Source organism: Vanessa tameamea, chromosome 21 (genome assembly GCF_037043105.1).
Source record: "Vanessa tameamea isolate UH-Manoa-2023 chromosome 21, ilVanTame1 primary haplotype, whole genome shotgun sequence".
NCBI lineage: Eukaryota > Metazoa > Arthropoda > Insecta > Lepidoptera > Nymphalidae > Vanessa > Vanessa tameamea.
Window position 1 is genome coordinate 5749553 of NC_087329.1, and position 21506 is coordinate 5771058.

A 21506-nucleotide genomic window follows, 5' to 3' on the forward strand; every position below is an offset into this window, starting at 1 on the left:
ATTCTTCAAGAATTCCAATAATAGCAGAATGTATTTTAAATCATATTGAGAAAAGAATTAAAGAATCAAACGTGTTTGAATGTAAATAGTTTGTTTAGAATATCTTAATATATATATTTTTTATATCTGATGTTCAAATAAAATGTATACAGGAAAAATTAAAAAGTTTCAGATGAAGACTTGCTAAATCTTTATTCAATTTTTGGACCTGTATTTCAACGTGCTTTGGATATATTGGAAAAGTATTCTACCCTCGAAACATACTCCACTACAAATAGAGTACGAACTTTAATAGAAATTAAAGGTGAAAACGACCAGTGCTATCGAATTTTTCCTAACATCAATTTCTGTTCCTGTCGAGCTTTCAAACATCAAGTTATAGACAAGAAAACGCAAATAACATGTAAACATGTGTTAGTTGGAAGAATAGCTTGTATGTTGGGCAAGACCATTGATCGAGAAGTTACTCAAGAACAATATTTAATGCTTGTTAAATCCATTTTTGAATTTGATCAAAATGGATGATGGAACATCAGAATATTATTTCACAGCTTCTATGGACACCGGAAAATCTTTGTATAGTTTATTAAAAGCCATACAATTTCAAGAGGTATGTAATTTAAAATACCTTCTTTCAAATTAAACAGCTTATAATAATGACTATATCCCGTTGACATGATCCGGTTGCCAATCTCAAGAATTCTCAATAGTGTAGCAGACATTATCCCTGTTCCTGATATTCCTTTTACTTCCATAATCAAGAAATGGCTTATTGAAATGAATACATTTTATTTCATAGATTATTAAATGTCTAGTAATTATTGTTTTAGTGTGCTGTATTTAGTGCTATGTCTGAGGGATTAAAATTAACAGTTGAAGAAGGAAAATGTGTGCAAGCCTCTGCTTACATTCCTGCAGATAATTTCACTGAGTATCATGTTCGAACTGATGTTGATGTCATGTTTAAGGTAAGTAGTGATTAAAGCTCATGAAATAGATGGGTTCATTTTGTTGTCCTAGTCAGTTGAGAACTTTAATTTTGTCTTAGCATTCTAATATATATATTTTCACTGTGCTGACAAATTTAAGCACTTATAATAGTGTTTTTGATGAGGAGTTCTTACTCCAGCGAAGATTAGCTGATTTTTAGTAAATAAGAAAAAATGTAAACTGTGACACCTTGGATATAGTTTAACTTAAAAAATAAAAATTATGGTTTTCAGACAAATATGAACAATTTTTAATATCAATAGAGACCTATTATTGTATATACATAGATATGTGTGTTTGATGTGAATTTGTTCAATAAGAAATTAAATGATTACTTTCAGATAAGTATAGCAGTGCTCACAGAATGTTTAAACATATTTGGTGCTAGTGAAGAGTCAAGTTTGAAGATGTACTACAGAAGTGAAGGATCACCTCTGCTACTTGTGTAATTATTATTTGAACTATTAAAATTTTCACTTATTATTAAAGTTGGTAAAAATAATTAATTATTAAATTATTCAAAAGACTCTGATGATACAAAAAATATTTGCCAATTGTTGTTCCAAAACCTTGGGCCAATTTCAAACATAAGCAATATTAATCTAGATAGTTTTTCTCACTATTGCATGAGAGTACAGTGTAGATTAATCCAAAGGAATGACAATGGTCTATATTGGTTTTATTAGTTAACCATGTATTCTAAACCATATTTTTAAAATATAACAAATAGGATGGATTTACAACAGAACTAATAAACTTTTATTGAGAGACAGTCTCTGTTCAATGCATACAGTAAACAATTACAAAATTTTCAATAATAATGTACTGTATTTTAACTGATAGTATTGCATTTGAACTCAGTTTTTACTTGGATTAAAATACCCATAATCTATAAAGATTACATATATGGGAATGCTAAATAAAGTCCAAACAACAGCTGGCTTTGATTAAGGTTAAAGAATAAAGTTTTTAAAGATGCAAGGTGTTGTGATATAAATTATGCTTAAGAGGACAGTCCTTGCGGAACGCCTAAATAGCGCTTACTATTTTCGAAATATCTTAAAACTGGAGCATTGTTTATGGATGAAAAAAAACATTCAGTATCTTAATAGATAGATCTCAAGTTTCACCGCATGATATTTATAAAATTTGTATTATTAACTCAGTAAATTCATCGTCAACATCACTCCAAACACTGAAATCGACCTTTTCTATTAACGTTTTTTAAGCTATTTAGCTGCTAGTTTATACATGTATTTTTGGTTAAATGGGGACACAAAAGTGTAAATAATAAGTTCACCGTGTTAAATTTCTATTATATCACATAATATTATAGTAATTTTTATTTAAATATTGCTTACTTTTTGGCATTCGTCGTCCATACTTTTTAGTATGGAGAAAATCATTTGACGGTTTTGACTTATTATTCGACATCGCTGTCAATAAATTTTCAGTCCCTCCCCAGACCTCAAGGTGGGAGCACGTCAGTTTTTATTTCGAGCCGAGTCTTATAATTTCGCGAATCGTCTACGCACACATAGACAAGTTAGCATAAGGGTGGGGCGCGAGTGTCGTGGGATGCAATTGTTAATTTTTACTTTTCAAGATTTATCGACTATTAGTCAAGTCACATATTATTAAGTTAGTTCTTTGATAAATAAATATTTTTCTAATAATTAATAAAAATTGAACGATTTTAATTGGCTTTTTAAAGAAATATTTTAATATATAACCCTGTATGAATCTACCCCATGGCGTACGAATTTACCGCATTTACTGTACGAACTGCAGGGGTACCCCTACCATACCAATACGTGGGGTACATTCGTACAATTATTTTCTGTAGAAAAAGCCTATAACCCTTTAACCTTTTGTCATAAGAATTTCGGACTTTTTTGTAACAAACTATAATATATTTGTTACACTTAAGCACATAAACTAGGTAAATACGACAATTAATCACATCGTAAAAAAATAAAATCTGAAAAGTGTACGAAGGGTAACTATTTTCCCCTAATGTCGAATTAAAAGTACAAAATTGTAAGGATGAACATAGTGAATACCCGAATGAACCTGAATGTAATGTAATTTTTGCACTATCCTGCTTATTTTTTTCTCTTAATACGAAATTTAAAACAAACACCAACTCATACCCAAACACATGTCGTTTAGTTCGTCTGCTTAATTCCTAATTATTTAAGTGCTTAATTAAAATAGGGCATAGTGCTAAGCAAAAACGGTTGATATACATTCCATTTTGTACTGATGCTATACTTAGTTAGTACCTTTCATGACCAGATACCGTCAGCGGGCCACCCCCCTGATTTTTGTGTAATATAAATTAATTTTAATTGACTTGTTTAACCAAGAAAATTTATGTCTTTAGTTTTTAGTTAATTAAAAAAAAACTGAATATTATTTACCTCCATTATTTTTATTTATAAAATTTAAGTAAGTGATTATTTAATGTGTCTTAACGCCCTAATTCGTTATACCTACCAACCTTAAAATATCCAGAAAATAATTATTTAGTTAGAGGAGAGCAGTAGAATCAATAAAAATCATAATGTATATGAGGCATCTTAATGCACTCTGACCGCACACTATGCTAACAAATAATTTATAATTGTGTTTGCGAGTGACATCCTTATAGCTAATACATTACTCATAAATAAATGTATTTTTATAAATCCTACGTTATGAACGCGCAATGAAAATTTAATTTATTCGTTGCAACGAAAACAAGCAACTAATTGTCTAGGGGGTGCGTACGATACACTGCACAATGCAAGTGTATTATTGGAAAGTACCTATGTGTGTGTTCTAAAATAAATTCCCACGCTGACAAACTATGCTCTTAAATGAAATTAAAGCTTATAAGGATCATTAATATTGTTTTTAGTATATGTGTAGCTTGCAGCCACAGTCCGTACACAATGTGATGACAGACTGCGAAATATCAACACAAACAGCAAATTCTGTTCTTGAATTGAAGGATGAGGATGCATCAGAAGTTGCTAAGTTAGTTTTGAAAGCAACTGCTTTTTTAGGCTTGCTGGCAGATCTAGAAAGATCTTGTGATATCATTGAGCTCAATTTATCACCAGATCATCCCAATGTCAGTATTATTACCTATGGGATGCAGGTATGTTTATTTAGTCTTAAAAACTTCTCAAATATATCAAGGTAGAAGGGGAAACTTAAGCCTGATAAAAAAATTGAGATTTGCTACTAAAAATCTCTTTTATAAATAAAACTGTAGAAATAAAAGTTGTGACAAATTACTATGTTAATAGCACTTCATTTGGACAGGGATTAATGAGATTTGATGTACAGTCGGCAAGCACGACATGTAAGTAGACTGTATCTATATGACTGTATAAAGCTATCTTGATATATTTTTTAAGCTTTAACCTTTTTTATATTGAATACTTTTATAAGAAATCCTTTTTTTTATAGGATAGATCTTGTATAGATGTTCCGAAATCCGCAGACATGGTTGAAAGCTTTAGCTGTGATCAGCCTGTTACTCTAAAATACCAACTACCTCACATAAGACTGATTATGAAGGCATTAGCAATATCTTCTAAGGTATGTTTGAAGTATAACATAAAAAGTAGAGTTAAGAAAAGAAAGAGTATAGATTTTTCAGGACATTACATGTAACAGAATGATTATTAATAAAGATCAATAATATGACACAACACTTGAATAATCTAATATGCCATTATCAACATTGATCACTTGATCAATGTTGATGATGGCATATTACATTTACATTTACTTATATATATTACATTATTTGTCACTAGAAGGCCCCTTTTTAAAATGTAAATATCAACTTAATTATTATTTTATCTGTTGTAATATTAGTTGAAAAATGGGAAAATATTTATTTATCTTGAAATTAGTCTTCAATTTAAATCAAATTGTGTAATAATTTATATAATCTTGCAGGTAGTATTAAGATGCAGTTCAAATGGTATTTTACTGCTGCAACTAAAATTGGAAAAAGAAGATCAAAGACAGATGTTTTCAGAATTTTACATTTTACCGTTATTAGATGATTAAAATAATAAGCTTTTGAAATTTCGGCCACTTATGATTTGTACAGGAAATTGGAAGAAATAATTAGATATAATTTACCCGTCAGAATAAAATCGGTGTTGTAGTGTACACCCGACCTTAATCCCCTTGTTACAAAAAAAGGTTTTGTAATACAAATAAAAGACATATTGTGCAAAATATATTGTTTTATTCTTTTACCAAAAAATTACATGCACCTTACATACGGAATGTTACATTACCCAGTGTACTATCTAAACAGATAACAAAAAATTGAGCCACGGTTATAAATGCAATCATTGACCAAAGACAATGTTAGTATATAGTATCGTAAACGAAAGTCATAAAATTGGCTTTGTAGTAAAATGTATAAGTTTATTTATTGAAAAGAATATCAAATATGGTCAACATTATATTACAGTTAATCTTGCAATAAGCATTCACCAAGTCATGTTTTTAAAACAAACAATTATTTTGATTTTTAATACAAGTGAAAATCGATGAAATTCTTATTCTCTTAATTGCCAATATTATTTAAAAGCATTAAAACACAAATAAAAAATATGTAGTTGGTAATGTTACCAGTTAAAATTATCAAAATTACATAACGATTTGAAAAATAAGTATAGATTATACATTTATGAACTATGTCAATACACGGCTTTACCTACAAATGTTAAGGGGTAGTTAATTAAACAATGTTCTGTCTCCTTTTTGAATGACGATTGTTCATTCTGGCAATAAATGTGCCTTTTCCTAATGCTGTTTGCGACTCACAAGATTTGAATTATATTCTTAAAGGAACATATATAAAAAAATCTTAGACGAATAATAATTGAATTAAAAATTGCTTGCTATGCATTTATGTTGCTCCTGAAATAAATTTAACTTTAAATGATTTGTAATTTTTCAATTAAATTAAAGAGTATTATTTTTTTTAGAAAATATTTTTTTTGAGTACTTAAAATATAAAAGTTATTTACATATTACTAATAATACACTTCTACGAAATTGTATACATCAATTTGAACGTTATTACAAGACAACAATGATTGTAATCGCGTAACACTATTTGGCATGTAACATTTTTATGACTTAATTCTACTTATCCATTAATCAAACATAGAATACAATATTATTATTTTGAACTAGTGCCCGCAATATACGAACATGCTTATATTTCATCTTAAACCACGTTTAAATTCAGCCACGCACTGTCATTCTTATTTCTCAAAATTATTTCGTATAGCCTAATCCAATCACAAATAACGTAGAGATAAAAAAAACTTAGAACTTATTCATTCCATTCGATTTGCTAATAGATCCGCTTTATTATGCATTCCAGTAGACAGTTCTTGATAAATACATATTTATTTAAATACGTCACTATCCACGCAACTATTTACACCGTTATAATGTTACTTTCAAAGTTCCGATAGCAAGTTGGCCGAAACTTTGATAAGTTATTTATTTGTCTTTACTCCTGTGATTAGAAAAGACTATAGTAGCGTGAAGTATAAATTTTCAGGACTCTCTGTTCACTGCTGTAAAAATAGTTTGAATTTACACTTGGCATAAGAGTCACCTGCTTATCCATGTTTGATAAAACATATATGCATAATGTCCCGATAAAATTAGAATCTCTTAATATCCTTGGTTCTAAGCACTAAGTATCTTTTTGTACGGACAAAACCCTGCGACATAATTCCTTTACATCAGTAGCGTGACAATAAATTTAACCTAATTATCATTCAATTCCAACAACATTTTATAGTAATTTATAGTTATGGGCGATATTTCGTCGTACTTTTAAAGTTCTCCGTTAATTTCTCTATACACTTATCTTACATTTTACTAGTATTAGTCTTTGAAATCAGTTCAAGATCATTGTTTATATTTTAATATCTTCGACTGACTGCAAGAACTCATTGAATAAAACATCTATTAATTATTATTATTTATTTACATAATTTACCAGAATAGTATAAAAGCATATTATTATTTTTCAAAATAACTGTACACCATTATACCGTACAAAAAAATGGTGTTCGCAGTATACAAAACATATCGAAAGAAATAATCTGTTATTAACGCAGTCAGTTTTTTTCAAATAATGAATTCTTGCAATAAGCCGCTGATATCGACTATTTAACACCCAAGCTAAGTTTTTACAACATCGATGGTATTATATGTTTTAATTAAATATGTTAATACAGTTAATTAATAAAAATAATAAATAGAAAATTATATTTAAATAAATATAACTTAAACTTCTAAGCGTACTCAGTGGAAAGATAAATTAATAAAACTATTTCAAGAATTTAATAAAACTTTGTGCCTTTTCCTTCATCTCTACATTTTAAGCAACAGTTGAGTACGCCTAGTAACATCCCTTATATGGATATACTATATCCTATACTAGGTATATGACATGACTAGATTTATTAAACATTTATTACGCCTTATACTCCAACGTAACACTGCCTGTCTTTAGTAATAAATTAATAGTTTTCAACGTTTGATGTTAAAAATGTCGATATAGAAATACAGATTTTTTAATTAATCTACAATCATCATGGACTCAGGAAAGTTTGATTTTCATTAAAAACCATTCAGAGGAATTCCATGTGGATTACATAGACATAAATTACAAATTGAATTATTAGTCTGTGGAGATAACAACGTTAACATTTTTTATCTGTATTTTAAGCTATGATGGTTTTTTTTTTTACTAAAATGAGACAAAAGTAATTGAACTCTTGTTGATTTTATTTATCTATATTTTCTAACATTACAGTAATACATCTGTAATCTCAGATTTTTTTTAATAAAATACTTAAACTCTATTGGCAGTTACGTTGAATACCTTTAAGTCGAATTTATGTAAACTTATTGAATGGATTATTAGCTTATGATGAAAATACGAATACCTAGTCTTATGTTTTTAACTGAAAGATTGATTGATGAAAATATTTGATAATTATTTTTTTCGTTACATATTGATATAATCTGTGTAATTTCGCATGACAAAATGTCTACATTCTTGGAAGTTAAATGTTTAATATAAATATTGAAAAATTTACTTGCACCGCTCGATATGATAATATCAAAATTCAACTAACGTATTCAATAAAACGTTCTATAATAACCCGCGAATGTATAAAATGATGACAAGTGCATTATATTTATAGTTGAGCAAGCTGTGATGCCAGGTGGGGGTATTCCCAAATTTAGGTTTTTTTGCACTATGGAGGGAAATTTAGGGGTTAAAAATAAACTTGGGGGAAATTTCGGAGCTTTTTTAATACTAGAAAAAAATTGAGGGATATTCACATAAGTCACCTGGCAACATGAGCAAGTGATTCAATGATGCTAATACGGTTATAGCATAGCAACTGTTGCAATCAAATATTTGTTGCGGATTAATAAATGTTGGAGTCGATAAATCAGTATTACGGACTATAATGCTACTGCATAGGTCTATAATACTGATTTATATTTTTTTGATTTGATTTGATATCAATCCGCAACAAATCTTTGATAGCAACAGTAGCTATGCTATAACCGTAATAGCACCGATGTTTACATACGAGCCGCGCATATGGAATCGTTATAATATACGACTATAGCGACGTAGCTGCGGTGTCCTATTTTCCCAGCTTCAAATATCAATATTATTAAAAAAAAAATGAGAGTTGAAACGTTGCAGTATTTAATTATATCAATAATTTTTCTTTTGAAATAGTTTACAATATCATATAGATAATTTTACTACAAAATATAGTATTATATATTTATTATTCAGTTGAATAACAATTCCTTATTAAAGCAATATTGCTAAAATAAACATGTTTGACAATACATACAAAAATAAAATCCCATAACATAGATTTGAGTACAACATTGATATACAGAATGTTACGTTATTGACGACATTTATTAAAAAAATATCGATAAGTTAAAAGATGTGTATCATTAAAAATAGAATTAAAACACCAAGAACCTAAAAAATCATATATTCACTGGCAATTGTATTATGATTTTACGCGAGGGTTTCATTTAACAATTCGTATAATGATATCGAAAGGTGCATACTTAGGTAATGACTTAAAATTAGGTAATAAATAAAAGCAGGCTAAGCCCTTTTGCTTAATATCATATACATACTTAAATTTCAAGCAACAAAATTCCTTCTAAATTTCAACGATTCTAAAAAATTATTCATTTGCATTATTATGCAAATAAAATATTTTTATTTTTTTGTTTTAACCAGTCATGACAGTATTAAGGAATATAATCCTATTTGAAATCGATTTGTTTAAACTTCGATCGATATACAAAGGTTTACATAACTGGAATTTTATTTTTTTAGCTAAGTTGTTTATACACATTAAACTAGTATATTATATTGCACATAAAATAGCAGTTGTTTAATAAACAGTAAATTTCATTACTATTGGCATCATGCAGGTAAAAATATAATGGAGGAATATTGCACTAATGTTGCCATTTTACACGTTATTTGAATTGTATAATAAATTAAGACAATAAATACTTAATGAACAGAAACATTTAAAACGTTCGAAATTGTAAATACTTAAATAATTACACTTACTTCATGCAGCCCCATTGCGATCTAATGTCGACGGACGTAGATTGCAGAGTACATATTGGTTGTCTACCGCACGTATATCGTGGTGAGCACCGCTCGCAACCAAAAGCGCTTCGAGTTCCGCACGACGCATGCGCACATCGCTTCCATGCGAAACACCCAGCTGAAAACATTCGGCCTCAAAGAGTTTGTACGTAATAGAATCATGTACAACCAATAAATTTAATAAAGACAGCTTCTGAAGATATTAAGAAAATATATACGAAAAATATATTAAAAACTCGTGTCCTATTTCTACATATTTAGTCAATTTTATACTTTTTAATAAAGATAAAAAATATTTCGATATATTACACATATACAAAATAACAGTATGAGAAAAGCAAGAGTCGAAATGAACTTACCAGTAGAAATATGTACAAATGTAACAGCAAACACAGGCAACTAAAATGAAATCTAGCAAAATAAAAAACAAAGCCATTCAGCAAAATAAGATTTAATAATAAAATTTACAACCAAGAAATACGATTAAAGCTTGAAAGAACATAAGTTCGTTTTGTACAAAATATTAACAACAATTAATATTATAAATTTATTATTATGAATTATAATAGGACAGTGACATACTCTTAGAAGCCCAAAATATATAAAACCTTACTCTGTATAATAAAGCTAGTTTTAACTGGTAATTTTCTTGTCTACTGATGACCAATAAAAAAAAACTATTTTACAAACAAACAGGATTGTGATGTGAATAAGTGAATTTGTATTTGCAATAATGGATACCTATCGTTATTATTGTTATACCGGTTTAAGGTCTGTTACTGGACAGAAAAAAACTGTTTTTTTATACTAACTGTATATTGGTCAATCAAATTAAAATGGACAAAATTTCACCAATCAGCGACGTTTTTCAGAAAGTTTGAAACACTTTAATATCAAAATTGGATAATTTCATTAATTGTGATATATATGTATATCTATATAATATTTTTTGTAATCCAATACACAGGGGAATATTATAATTAGTAGAAAGAATTTATAATCCTAGTGTCTTCATTAATAATGTTAGCTACTTAATAAATAGAATTATTTTTTACAGCTGTCAATAAATAAAATGCATATCCAGGAATCAATAGTCAAACTCGATAACATAAAAAACCTTTCTAATATTGCCTTTTAAAACAAGAACACCTATCATAACACATCTTATATTATAATTTTTAAATTACTTATTGTTTAAAAAAAATATTTTATGTAATAAAATGTTTTAAAGTCAGTGCTGTATTTTTTAAATTAAATATTATGGCAGTATAACATCAGCACCAGTTTAACTTTTTTCTTGTTGACTTTAGTTGAGCACTAATATTAACATAATGTTTCATGACAATTATATTGTTGTCATAGTATATAAAGTAGATCAATTGTATACGTGATAGTTAAAAAAGAAGAATAAAAATAATTCTAAAATTCATAAGTTGAATTTGGTTAATTAAAAGTAATTCAAACCGTACAAAAATGAGATTTTAATCAATATAATATAATAAATTGGCAATTGTTCTGATTAAACTTCAGAAACATGAATTCCATAAAAATGAAATATAATATATTAGTGAAATTATTATTACATTAAAATTCTAACCTAACCTATATTTACAAGGTTCATTAAAAGACAATTTTATTCTTAACAGATGCACCTATACATATAAAACTGTTTTTATGTTAATTTTATTTATAACCCACAGTTTAAAACAGAAATAGCACATTTTAGTAAAAATCAAAACATACTTAAAATAGGCATTGCCATTATTAACACAAAGAATGCTGAGCAAAAGAAACTATGTACAAGCTAAGAAAAAAAACAACAACTAGGCAAGTACAACATTAATAGCAACAAGATAATAATATGTACACAAAAATGTCATTCAGACATTGAATAAATGAAGCGAGTGAGACAAAAATTTTGCTAAAAAGCATATATTTTATCAAATTTATGCGTGTTACACATTTCATATAATTTTATAAAATAATAAATATATTGTATACCAAGACTTTCGGTGGGATAAAAGCCTCTATGGATATTCATATCGCCAAACTCGGTACAAACGTTTTTTATCAATAAAATAATAGAAAATAACTATATAGATTTATTAATAAATCCTGTTTTTGTCTCAACTCATTTATGAAATAAAGATGAAATTGTTGCAAATTAAAATTCAGTCCCAAAAATAAACTTATTTTTGTTCATACTTAATTTTGATTTGTCAAATAAATACTACTGAAATGAATTAGCAGTTTTATATATATTTAATGATATTCTTTGCATCTCAAGATATAGCTTTCATGGATTAGCTTAAATATAAGCGAATTGTTGATATTTTTTCTTTTTTAAAACAATATTTAAAGAAAAATAGCTGTTTTCGATATAATATATAAATCTCCTTTTTTAAAGAGAATATACTAATCATTTAATTTATAAAACTGCTTATTCATGAGAACTATGAAACCGTTTGTGAGTGGCTCACTTGTTGCCGGTTGCCGTCCTGGCAGACCACATATTCGGTGAGTGTAACATCAGCAGCTCCGCCGGATTCCAAAGGGATTGGATTTGCTCGGAAGTGTTCCAGCATGTCATGCACGTTAGGGAACCACAAGTGCTGGACTCGACACTGACCTGCATCACTGAGGGTCATTCGGAGATGTTTTGCCCGACCCTATATAGAATATGTTCAAATGATTAGTAATTAATCTCTTTGTTTTAAATAAATATTTTAGTAAAGTTAACTGGACTAGATTAGGAATTTTAAGCTTTTAATAAAGTTTTTATAAAAGTTTAGTGTAATTTACATCTGATAAGAAATATTCTATAAATTGTATGAAATATGTGCCTGATTCAGAATTTAAAAAAAAATTAAGCATGTGTACTTTGATGCTTTAACCTCCTATCCCTTGTTTAAATTATATTATCATTGATTATGTCATGTATATATTATCAGTTGTAGCTTTAAATTTAATTCCACTCTGTAGCATGATGATTCTATGAGCTATGAAAACACAATATTACCTGAAAATTGAAAGTGAGTACATATTCGCCTCGTCTTGTTTCACTCTGCCGCACCAAGTAACAACCATGTGCAGCTGCACCACCAGCCAGAACACATGCTGCTGCTGCGGCTCTTGCTAACGTACCATGGAACCATGGCCATTCTGCTAGAGATAAACGTGGTGATGATGGCTCACAAACTTCCTCTGCTATTGAACCTAAAAATATTTTTTTCACATAAATGTATTGTATTAATAACTAAATCCATCAAGTTAAACTTATTTTATAGTTAGAGCCTAGCCATTACTATTTGTGAATTAGTTCAAGAATTCTCACCTAACTCAGCCTCTTCTGGTGTATCCGTTGCTAGGTCTATGTTACTTGTACTGGATGGCAAATCTCTTCTTGGAGGCAGATCAGGTGGTGCTGGTTCAGGTAAACCAGCTAAAGCTTCAGGGGGTGGTTGAGTTGTAGGAGCTGATCTCATACAATATTTTATAGTAGCTAGCCATGACTTCATGTCATCTACATCTGCAGCTTCTATTACATATTCCATATTATTGTCGGCCTGAAATATTATAAAGGGATCACTTAGTATATATTTTAAATAGCAATTTTATAACTAAATAAAAGCAATTCTTTTAAATAAGCGACAATTTAGTGAATACTCACTTTTAGAACAAATGTATTTTCATGATCTGGCATTTCCAATGCAGTGGTTTCTCGTGCTTCTGATATGAGGAAACAGAACACTCCACTTCTAGGTTTTTGTGCTTTTGGTGGTGAATAGAACTCTAACATGTAGCCACCAACAGTTTTTACAAGAGCTAGTCTACACTTCTCCCATTTTTGTGGCCCTCCTGGTTGTTCAAGGCTCTCCGGAGTTAAATAATTAACGAGGCCCTCTTTTCGACATTCCACAACTATCTTAGCTAATTTAGTCTTATGTTTATTTAAATTTGACGACAATTCTACCTCGTCGGAATGCTGCTTATGAAACAAACCCTTACCACGACGCAAACCCTTAAAAGACAATCTGCGAAAAAACGGTTTGTGCTGAGTCTTAGGAGAATCCGTATCCTCAGAATAATCGCTTTCATCGTGGCCAGTATGAGTGCCGTTTGGTAATTTGTATTGCGTTTTTAGCTTACAAAATTCAAAATCGAACTGTTCTGAAAAACATTCTACAAATTTCTTAAGAAATTCCTTTTGAGAAATCGGCCGTGCTGCAACTTCACCAGCGCCGGTTTGAATATATTGTAAGCAAGCCTTGGCGAAGTCCTGAGCGGCGGTTTTAGCTTGACGCTCGCAGAACTCGACCCATCCGTCGGGGTCGCCGTCGGACGGGCCGGCCATGGCAAGCAATTTCTTTAAGAGCTCCACTTGGATGGCAAATATTATTATTTTTAAAACATAACACTTTTTGTAAAACACTGAATTAACGTTTATCACTAATTATATGACAATTTCGCAATCAAAATAAATTTCATGATGCTCACTAGTATCTTGCGAAAACAATTTTTGTTGCCATATAGAAAATGTATTTGTAATATTGTCACAATAGTTTTACTTCATTAATGTTTTATTGTTAATGTTTTTGAATATTATTTCACGTGTTATCTAAAGTCGTAACATCGTAGAAAAACACCTTTTATTTTTAAATTTTAAATTACTAGAAACTCTGATAGAGACATCTTACGATGAACAAAGTAATAAATATATGGTTATTTCTATAGCCATTTAATAGATGGCGTTTCCTTCAATTGCATACAATAATGTTTACCAAATGTTTGATAAATCCCGGACACCAAATTTTTAAATTAGAATTTTATTTTTGAAATAAATATTGGGAAAAATTACTCATAGAAGTTTTAGTTGAATTTGTTACTCTTGAATTTGTTTGCTGAAAATGATTGACGAAGTTAGTAACTAATTGACTGTAATTGTATTATGATCACTTAAATTATTTCGTTTTACAAACCATTGCGTGATCTGATACAAACTTTCTAAGCTTCATCTTTAACTTAATTGAATCTAATTGAATATGTTTTAGGTACTTGATCAAATAATGTAATAGGTACCTATTTGCACATGGAACACTATTAATAACGATCCAACTGTATTTGCTATATCTACATATCTTTTTCATATATTCAAAATTCATACAATTAAGTCTAGTACTTTTTTACATTTTATTATGTGACTAATATTCAGACTTGGAAATATATTTTTGAAAACATAATATTTTTAAACAAACTGTATTAGAGTATCTAAAATTAAGGAAAAGTTATGGAAAAAAGTTAATAGTATTAATAATTTTCAAATTTAGATACTAATAAAAAAGTGTTATTATTTTTTAATAGGTTCCTTTGATAGGCACATTGACACAAGTCGCTCCATAGTCATCCTACACACACTCTAGGTAAATAGACAAGAATGGTGTCTCTGAAAACACCAATGTCCTATTTTTTATTTACATTATTTCAACATATTTCTAAATCGTTAGCAATATGTCAATCTAGTTAAAAGTAGAAAAATTGTCTATCATATTTGTGAGATTTTTTTGTCTTTGGTAAGTTAACAGACATCAGAATGGGAAGCGAAAGCGAATGTGAAAACCTGTATTTAGTTTACAAGTAAAAAAAAACAAATATAAGTTTTATTGGGTTCCTTTCTGTAAACCCAATTAAAATTTTATTTAAGGTTATAAGACTACAGTCTACACGACCCCAGCTGGGTTTCAAATTATTTCAATTAGGTTCCTTATTGATATTGGTTAAAAATAAACCATCATGTCGGAAGGTACGAACTAATCCAACTAACTACTTCCAAAGTTTGATAAGTGTAAATATTAAATATTAAATTAAATATAAATATAAATAAATATAAATATTATAAATATTAAATAATATTAAATATAAATATTGGATAACATCACATACATTACTGTGATCCCAATGTAAGTAGCTAAAGCACTTGTGTTATGGAAAATCAGAAGTAACGACGGTACCACAAACACCCAGACCCAAGCCAATATAGAAAAGTAATGAACTTTTTCTACATCGACTCGGCCGGGAATCGAACCCGGGACCTCGGAGTGGCGTACCCATGAAAACCGGTGTACACACTACTCGACCACGGAGGTCGTCAATAGTGACAGTGATCTCCAAAATCATAAGAAGATTCAATACTTGCTTACCTGCCAACATATTTAAGGTATCCCTGGGTTGACTGTCTCGTTGGTCTAGAGGCTAGATATAATTACTTTTTTCACCGGGTTGGGAGGCGAGTTAAAATACTCAAACCTGGATGTTGAGAACCCACTGAGACCGGACCTTAGGGCGCTGTCGTCGTCGAGAGGGAGGAAAAACGTGTGCATTCATCGTCGTATGCCTAGGCGTCGACGAGTGGGTCAATAAGAAGAACCTCGACCACGCAGCCGGGGTCGGTGTGCGTTTTAAGTCCAGCACGGTTTTTGGTAGTTGAAAATGTGTCCGTGCTTTGGAAAGCACATAAAGCCGTTGGACCTCCGCCTGAACTCTTTCCGTCCGCGTACGAATTACCGCAATGATATTATTAACCTAATTACAATATTATTTTTAAGATTTTAGTACAAGTGTTCATGCATGCAAATTCATGAAGTTTTTTTTTTTTTATAAAAGCTAAGTAAAGTTTCTTATTTTAAACTTTTGCCGTAAATATATGTTATAGCTGTGTTGAATATATAATGGTAGGACGAGCTGTTTAAGTAAGGCAGCACCATTTGATGGAAATAAGTGACGAATTTCTTTATTTTCAAACCTCAGAAACGAGGTGGTATTTTATGAAATTAATATTATAATTTACTAAGCGTAACTAATAACGAATTTAGTATAAAATAATCATTAATAGTAAAATTTAATTATCATTTTAAATAAACGCCATTCTGTTTTTGATTTGCAATTCATACCAGTATTTTTGGAAGATATGTATTATTTCAAGATATTTGAATAAACAAATTACAGATAAATCATGTTTTAATGTATTAAATAGGTATTAAGAGGACTACAAGAGCTAAGTGCCCTTGAGAATCGCACGCACACACTTACAACATCGACAAAACGGCAAGCACGTGAACTAATGGTTAAGCGAGGTAACGAGGTTACGCCCAAATATTCTTATAGACGCCGCCAAACTGAGCGAAGTAAGATCATTCATAAATCTCATAAAAAATAGATAGGACAACAGAATTGTTTTTATTTCTATCGATGTTAGTTAACAAATGATTATAAAATAAAACTGATTCAATTAGACTTCCAATATTTTTATTTATATTTTGTATACAGTTAGTTTTAACCTTTTTTTCTTTTATTTATATTATTATACCTACCACAATTAAAATTATTAAAACATACCAATTATTAACATTTTATAAAAGTTTGATAATCTATTTATATATTAAAATCGTAAGTGTTCGAAATCTGTAGTGTAGTAACCGTTTGTTCGTTTTATTAATATGGGTTCACAAAGAAAAAATATATATTCAATTAAAAAAAAAAAAAAACATCTAAATATTTACTAGAAAAAAATGTCGTCAAGTCGATTTGGTTGAATCATTGGTTAACTAGATTAATCATACTAGGTTTAATCATAAATCTCATAAAAATAGATAGGATATTAGAATTATTTGTATTGCTTTTGACTGTTATTCGAAAATGATTAAAAAATAAAACTGATTTAATTAAACTTAAAATATTTTATTTATATTTGGTACTACAAAAAAAATCAGTGTTAATTTTTTTATTAAAATATTTTATTTAATTTCACTTGTATGTATGAATGTATGTACATATGTCCTGGAATCTTGCAATCAATATTACACCCACTTCCATTGAAGCTATGGAGCTTAAAGTTGGCACACATATTTAGTCTCGATGACAATCCATGATTCATGAATTGCTGCCATATTCTATCCAATATGGCGGACGTTACAAAAAAATTAAAATTTTTGAATTACGTACAAATGACACTTCTGAATATTCTAGTTCTCTGGTTCACAACAATTACATTTTTTTTGTTACGACTTTACTTTTTTTATTATTAAAATTAGTTCATACATAACTTTAATTCCTATTATAAACAAAATCGATAAAATTAAACTCTTACGCAATATAAATAGCTTCTGTGTTATTGTTTTCGATTTTCTTTATTCTGTAAAAAATAAATATATGTTAGTAATTATATTTTTATTAATTATAAAAGTATGTATTTAAAAAATATGTATCTAAATATGTCCCATAGTACTTTTAATGAAAAATATCGTATTGCTTCAAGTTCATGGGGATCGAATGTAGTCACTCACAATTGATGTTTTCCTTACTTTGACCAAATACTAATATACAGGGTTATTGGTAATTCGACGTATTCCCGTTAGGAGGTGATAGGGGTGACTATTTGCGATAATTTTAACCCCCATATGCATGCAAAAGTGAACCATTTTTGAGTGAACGTTTTTTAGATTTTTTCAAAATAAGTCAAAATTGCAAATTCAAAAATTTATTAAAAAAAAGTTTCGATTAAAATCTACTTTTTTCTTCTGATTTATAAAAACGATTAAACACTGGTTATTTTTCAATATATAAACAATAATTATGTGTCCAAATTTAAAAATGCGAGACGGAAAACGATATTATTTTAATATATTTTTTATTTTTTTCCCTCAAATATGCCTGAAAAACAAAAAAAAATCATTATGAAACTTGTTCTGCAGATTATTTTAAAAACATAATCGTTTAATTAGCTTTCCGAAAATGTATAAAAACTAGGAATTTATTTCAAAGCAACCGAAATAAAATGATCAGAAAGGACGCTGGTGTAAATTCGTATTCGAACATGACCGAATTAGTACTAAAGTACTCTTTAAAATTCCCACAAAATTGATTTAAAATAATAACCAATGTAAAAAAACTTACTTATTTACTTAACTTACTTAATACAAATTTAAAATTAAATTTAGATTCATAAACAGTTCAGTAGCTAAGTTACAATTAAGATATTTTGTAATTTAGCCAGTTCTTGCTCGAAGTGACATCCCCTATTGTGAACGCAAAGTCGCATTCTTTTTCTAAGTTGTGACTTTTTGACCCCTTAAACTTGATCAATATAGAAAGTATTAATTCCTTTTCGAGACGTCCTATCTATAGATTCATAGATTGTGTTTAGCTCTAGATGGAGGCTAATAAAAATAGTTCTTGTTGAACCGAAAATATTGAGGGCCATTTAAATGCGTCATCAGTATTGGGTAGTGTATGTAGCGTTTTGATCGTAAAGTAACTGTAGGGTTACCAGTGAGAACACATTGTAGCTTATTTATGTCAGTTATTTAAATATAATTATTTAATAAGAATTTAAAAATTGCTATTTAATACAAATAAATGTAAATTACAATAACATATAATTACATAATTTGCATTGTTTTGGTCAAGAGTTACACAGACAAAGGGGCGAATTGTAAAGGGATGTTTATCATTAGACAAGACCAACGTTAGGAACAAGCCCGTCTTAAGCAAAACAAGCATTCAGGTTCAAGCGTGAACTGGCGATCTCTCCTTTCCTCCAAAACAAAATTAATCGGCGAGCCACCCTCAAAACGCGGCGCTCGGGGCTTTTTGGCTTTTGTACTCCCTGTAACCAGAATTAAGATAGGCCTGCCTGGCTAGGAAGAATAAATGATTGGTATATTTTTTAATTTATGGGCTAACTAATATTTACCTACTTTGCAATAATTTGGAAACCTACGAGTTGCTGTTGATTGATTCTTTGTTGTACTCGTTTTATTTTACGTGAATGCTGGTTGACAAAAAGATATAAATATATTTTGATTAATAATAGTGGTTTGGTATGGTCAAGTAAATTTTCGTGGAATAATATTAATTTGATATCGCTTGATTTGGTAGCCCTGTCTGACGTTTTGTGTCAAATTTCCAATAATCTTATTTTGGCGCGCATCAGACGCATCGATGACGGAAATATGGGAGACATGTTGCGAACGACGCGCGACGCGCACGCGCACTGCGGCCGTTCACCTGAACCGCGACGATAGCTTTATGACACTCTATATTTTGCACAGATAAAAATAATAAGCACCTTGAAATAATATAGTTCATAATATGTATTATATTGAATATTATATGCCTAGGATAGTTTTTTAAACAAATTCTTAATTTAAGTCATAAAAATGAATGTTTTTCAAATATGTAGTAGTAGTAGTAGTATCAAATAAGTCAAAGATAACTATAATAACCCGATAAATGGAATTTAGTTAATTTTATGGTTATTAAATTGTGCTATTTATTGTAAAGATTAGAGAACATATACCTACTACAATTCCCATCCTGTTAAAAGATGGCGAATGTGAATATTTCATGAAAATCAGTCGGAGATTGTTTCAACGCGATAGAGTGCTTTTCGGTCATTGGTATAAGGTTTTATTATGAATATTTAAGCTTAGTATACGTAATCTTATGAAAAAAATTTTGAATAACATGTGGTTAATGGTTATTCCGCGTTTGTTTTTAATAAAGCAACGAAAAAAGTAAAAAGACATTCGACAAAAATTAATAGCTGTCATTTATTATGAAAAAAAGCTAGGAACAACACTAGATATTATTATTTAGTTTTTTTTTAATTTTATTCTCTGTAAGCGTAAATTACCTAATAATAAGAGAATACGTAGGCACTCTTCGTTTTTAAAGCATCTGATACCGTTTTGCGTTTTACGATCTCTCTTCCAAAAATTATAATATGAAAGACATCATTGTTTGAAAAACAGGGACCTATAGATAGAAAGGGTGTCCATGCTTATTTACTGCAATTTAAAAAGTTTTGTATAAATTGTTATGATAATTTTTGTGGCGATTTAACACACATTGTTGCAATTAGATTTTTTGTCGTTTTATTCGTTAATAATAGGTGTAATCCGTAAATAATAACCCTAAAATAGGTTTTAGTCTATAAAGATAACTTAACCATAAGTCTTAAACCTTGCAACAAGACGAATCATAAACAAAGTTAACAAACGAAATTGCTTCTTTGCTAGGTATTGAGCTCATTAATATTATCGTTCATCAGATCATTGGGTTATTTTTTTGTTATCATAAGCATCTTTACTGTCAATAGATTATTTTACCAATGATGTACCTACTACATATAAGCATGTCTTTTTTGAAATTATATAACGTCATTGGAAGAGACTAAGCGCCTGAGGCACAGGCTCGGCCTAATTCATGGACCTGTGCCTCGTACCTAAAATAAGTACATAATTGTGTATATATTATACTTATATGTAAAATCAAGTACACTAATGGTAATTATAGTTTGTTAAATAGTTTGGAAATATGCCCCGGGTCCAGCAAGTATTTAAGAATTAAAAACTTGAGAAGTTAACTTTCGTTTATCGGAAAACATGTATAACCATAGGATCCTGAGGCTTACCTATCTCCTTTCAGCTGAGTCGCATTGTAGTCCTTTTGGTAAGGAATGAGAGTCCGTCTTTGCGCACACAATTGTGCATTGTAAATTGTAGTTTTTTTTCCCTAAAATTCGCAAGAGAATTGTTTTGTTCGTCAATGTTAAGATTGAATATATAATATAAGGAAAGAGTAATATGTTAAGCACAAATTGTTTGTTCAGATGTACAAAATCAATACATAGATATTACTATTACGCTGTATTTAAAATATTACGCAAATATCAAACTATAGGTTACTAATAAATCATTATTAATAATAGCTTACATAGCAAATACGTATTCAACGA

General features: G+C 29.4%; 2 protein-coding genes across 2 annotated transcripts; one reads left to right on the forward strand and one right to left on the reverse strand.

Moving 5' to 3' along the window:
- The first annotated feature begins 166 nt into the window (after positions 1-166).
- Positions 167-5203, forward strand: LOC113395597 (cell cycle checkpoint protein RAD1). The gene is made up of 6 exons (XM_026633221.2): positions 167-610; positions 831-968; positions 1332-1435; positions 3904-4135; positions 4450-4581; positions 4948-5203. The coding sequence occupies exons 1-6, from the start codon at positions 518-520 to the stop codon at positions 5059-5061; spliced, it is 813 nt and encodes a 270-aa protein (XP_026489006.2). The 5' UTR covers positions 167-517; the 3' UTR covers positions 5062-5203.
- Positions 5204-9496: 4293 nt separating this feature from the next.
- Positions 9497-14228, reverse strand: LOC113395565 (SH2B adapter protein 1). The gene is made up of 5 exons (XM_026633178.2): positions 13383-14228; positions 13047-13278; positions 12732-12928; positions 12193-12381; positions 9497-9830 (listed from the first exon to the last, which is right to left on the reverse strand). Exons 1-5 carry the CDS (start codon positions 14064-14066, stop codon positions 9672-9674), a joined length of 1461 nt encoding a protein of 486 aa, XP_026488963.1. The 5' UTR covers positions 14067-14228; the 3' UTR covers positions 9497-9671.
- Between the last annotated feature and the right edge of the window lie 7278 nt (positions 14229-21506).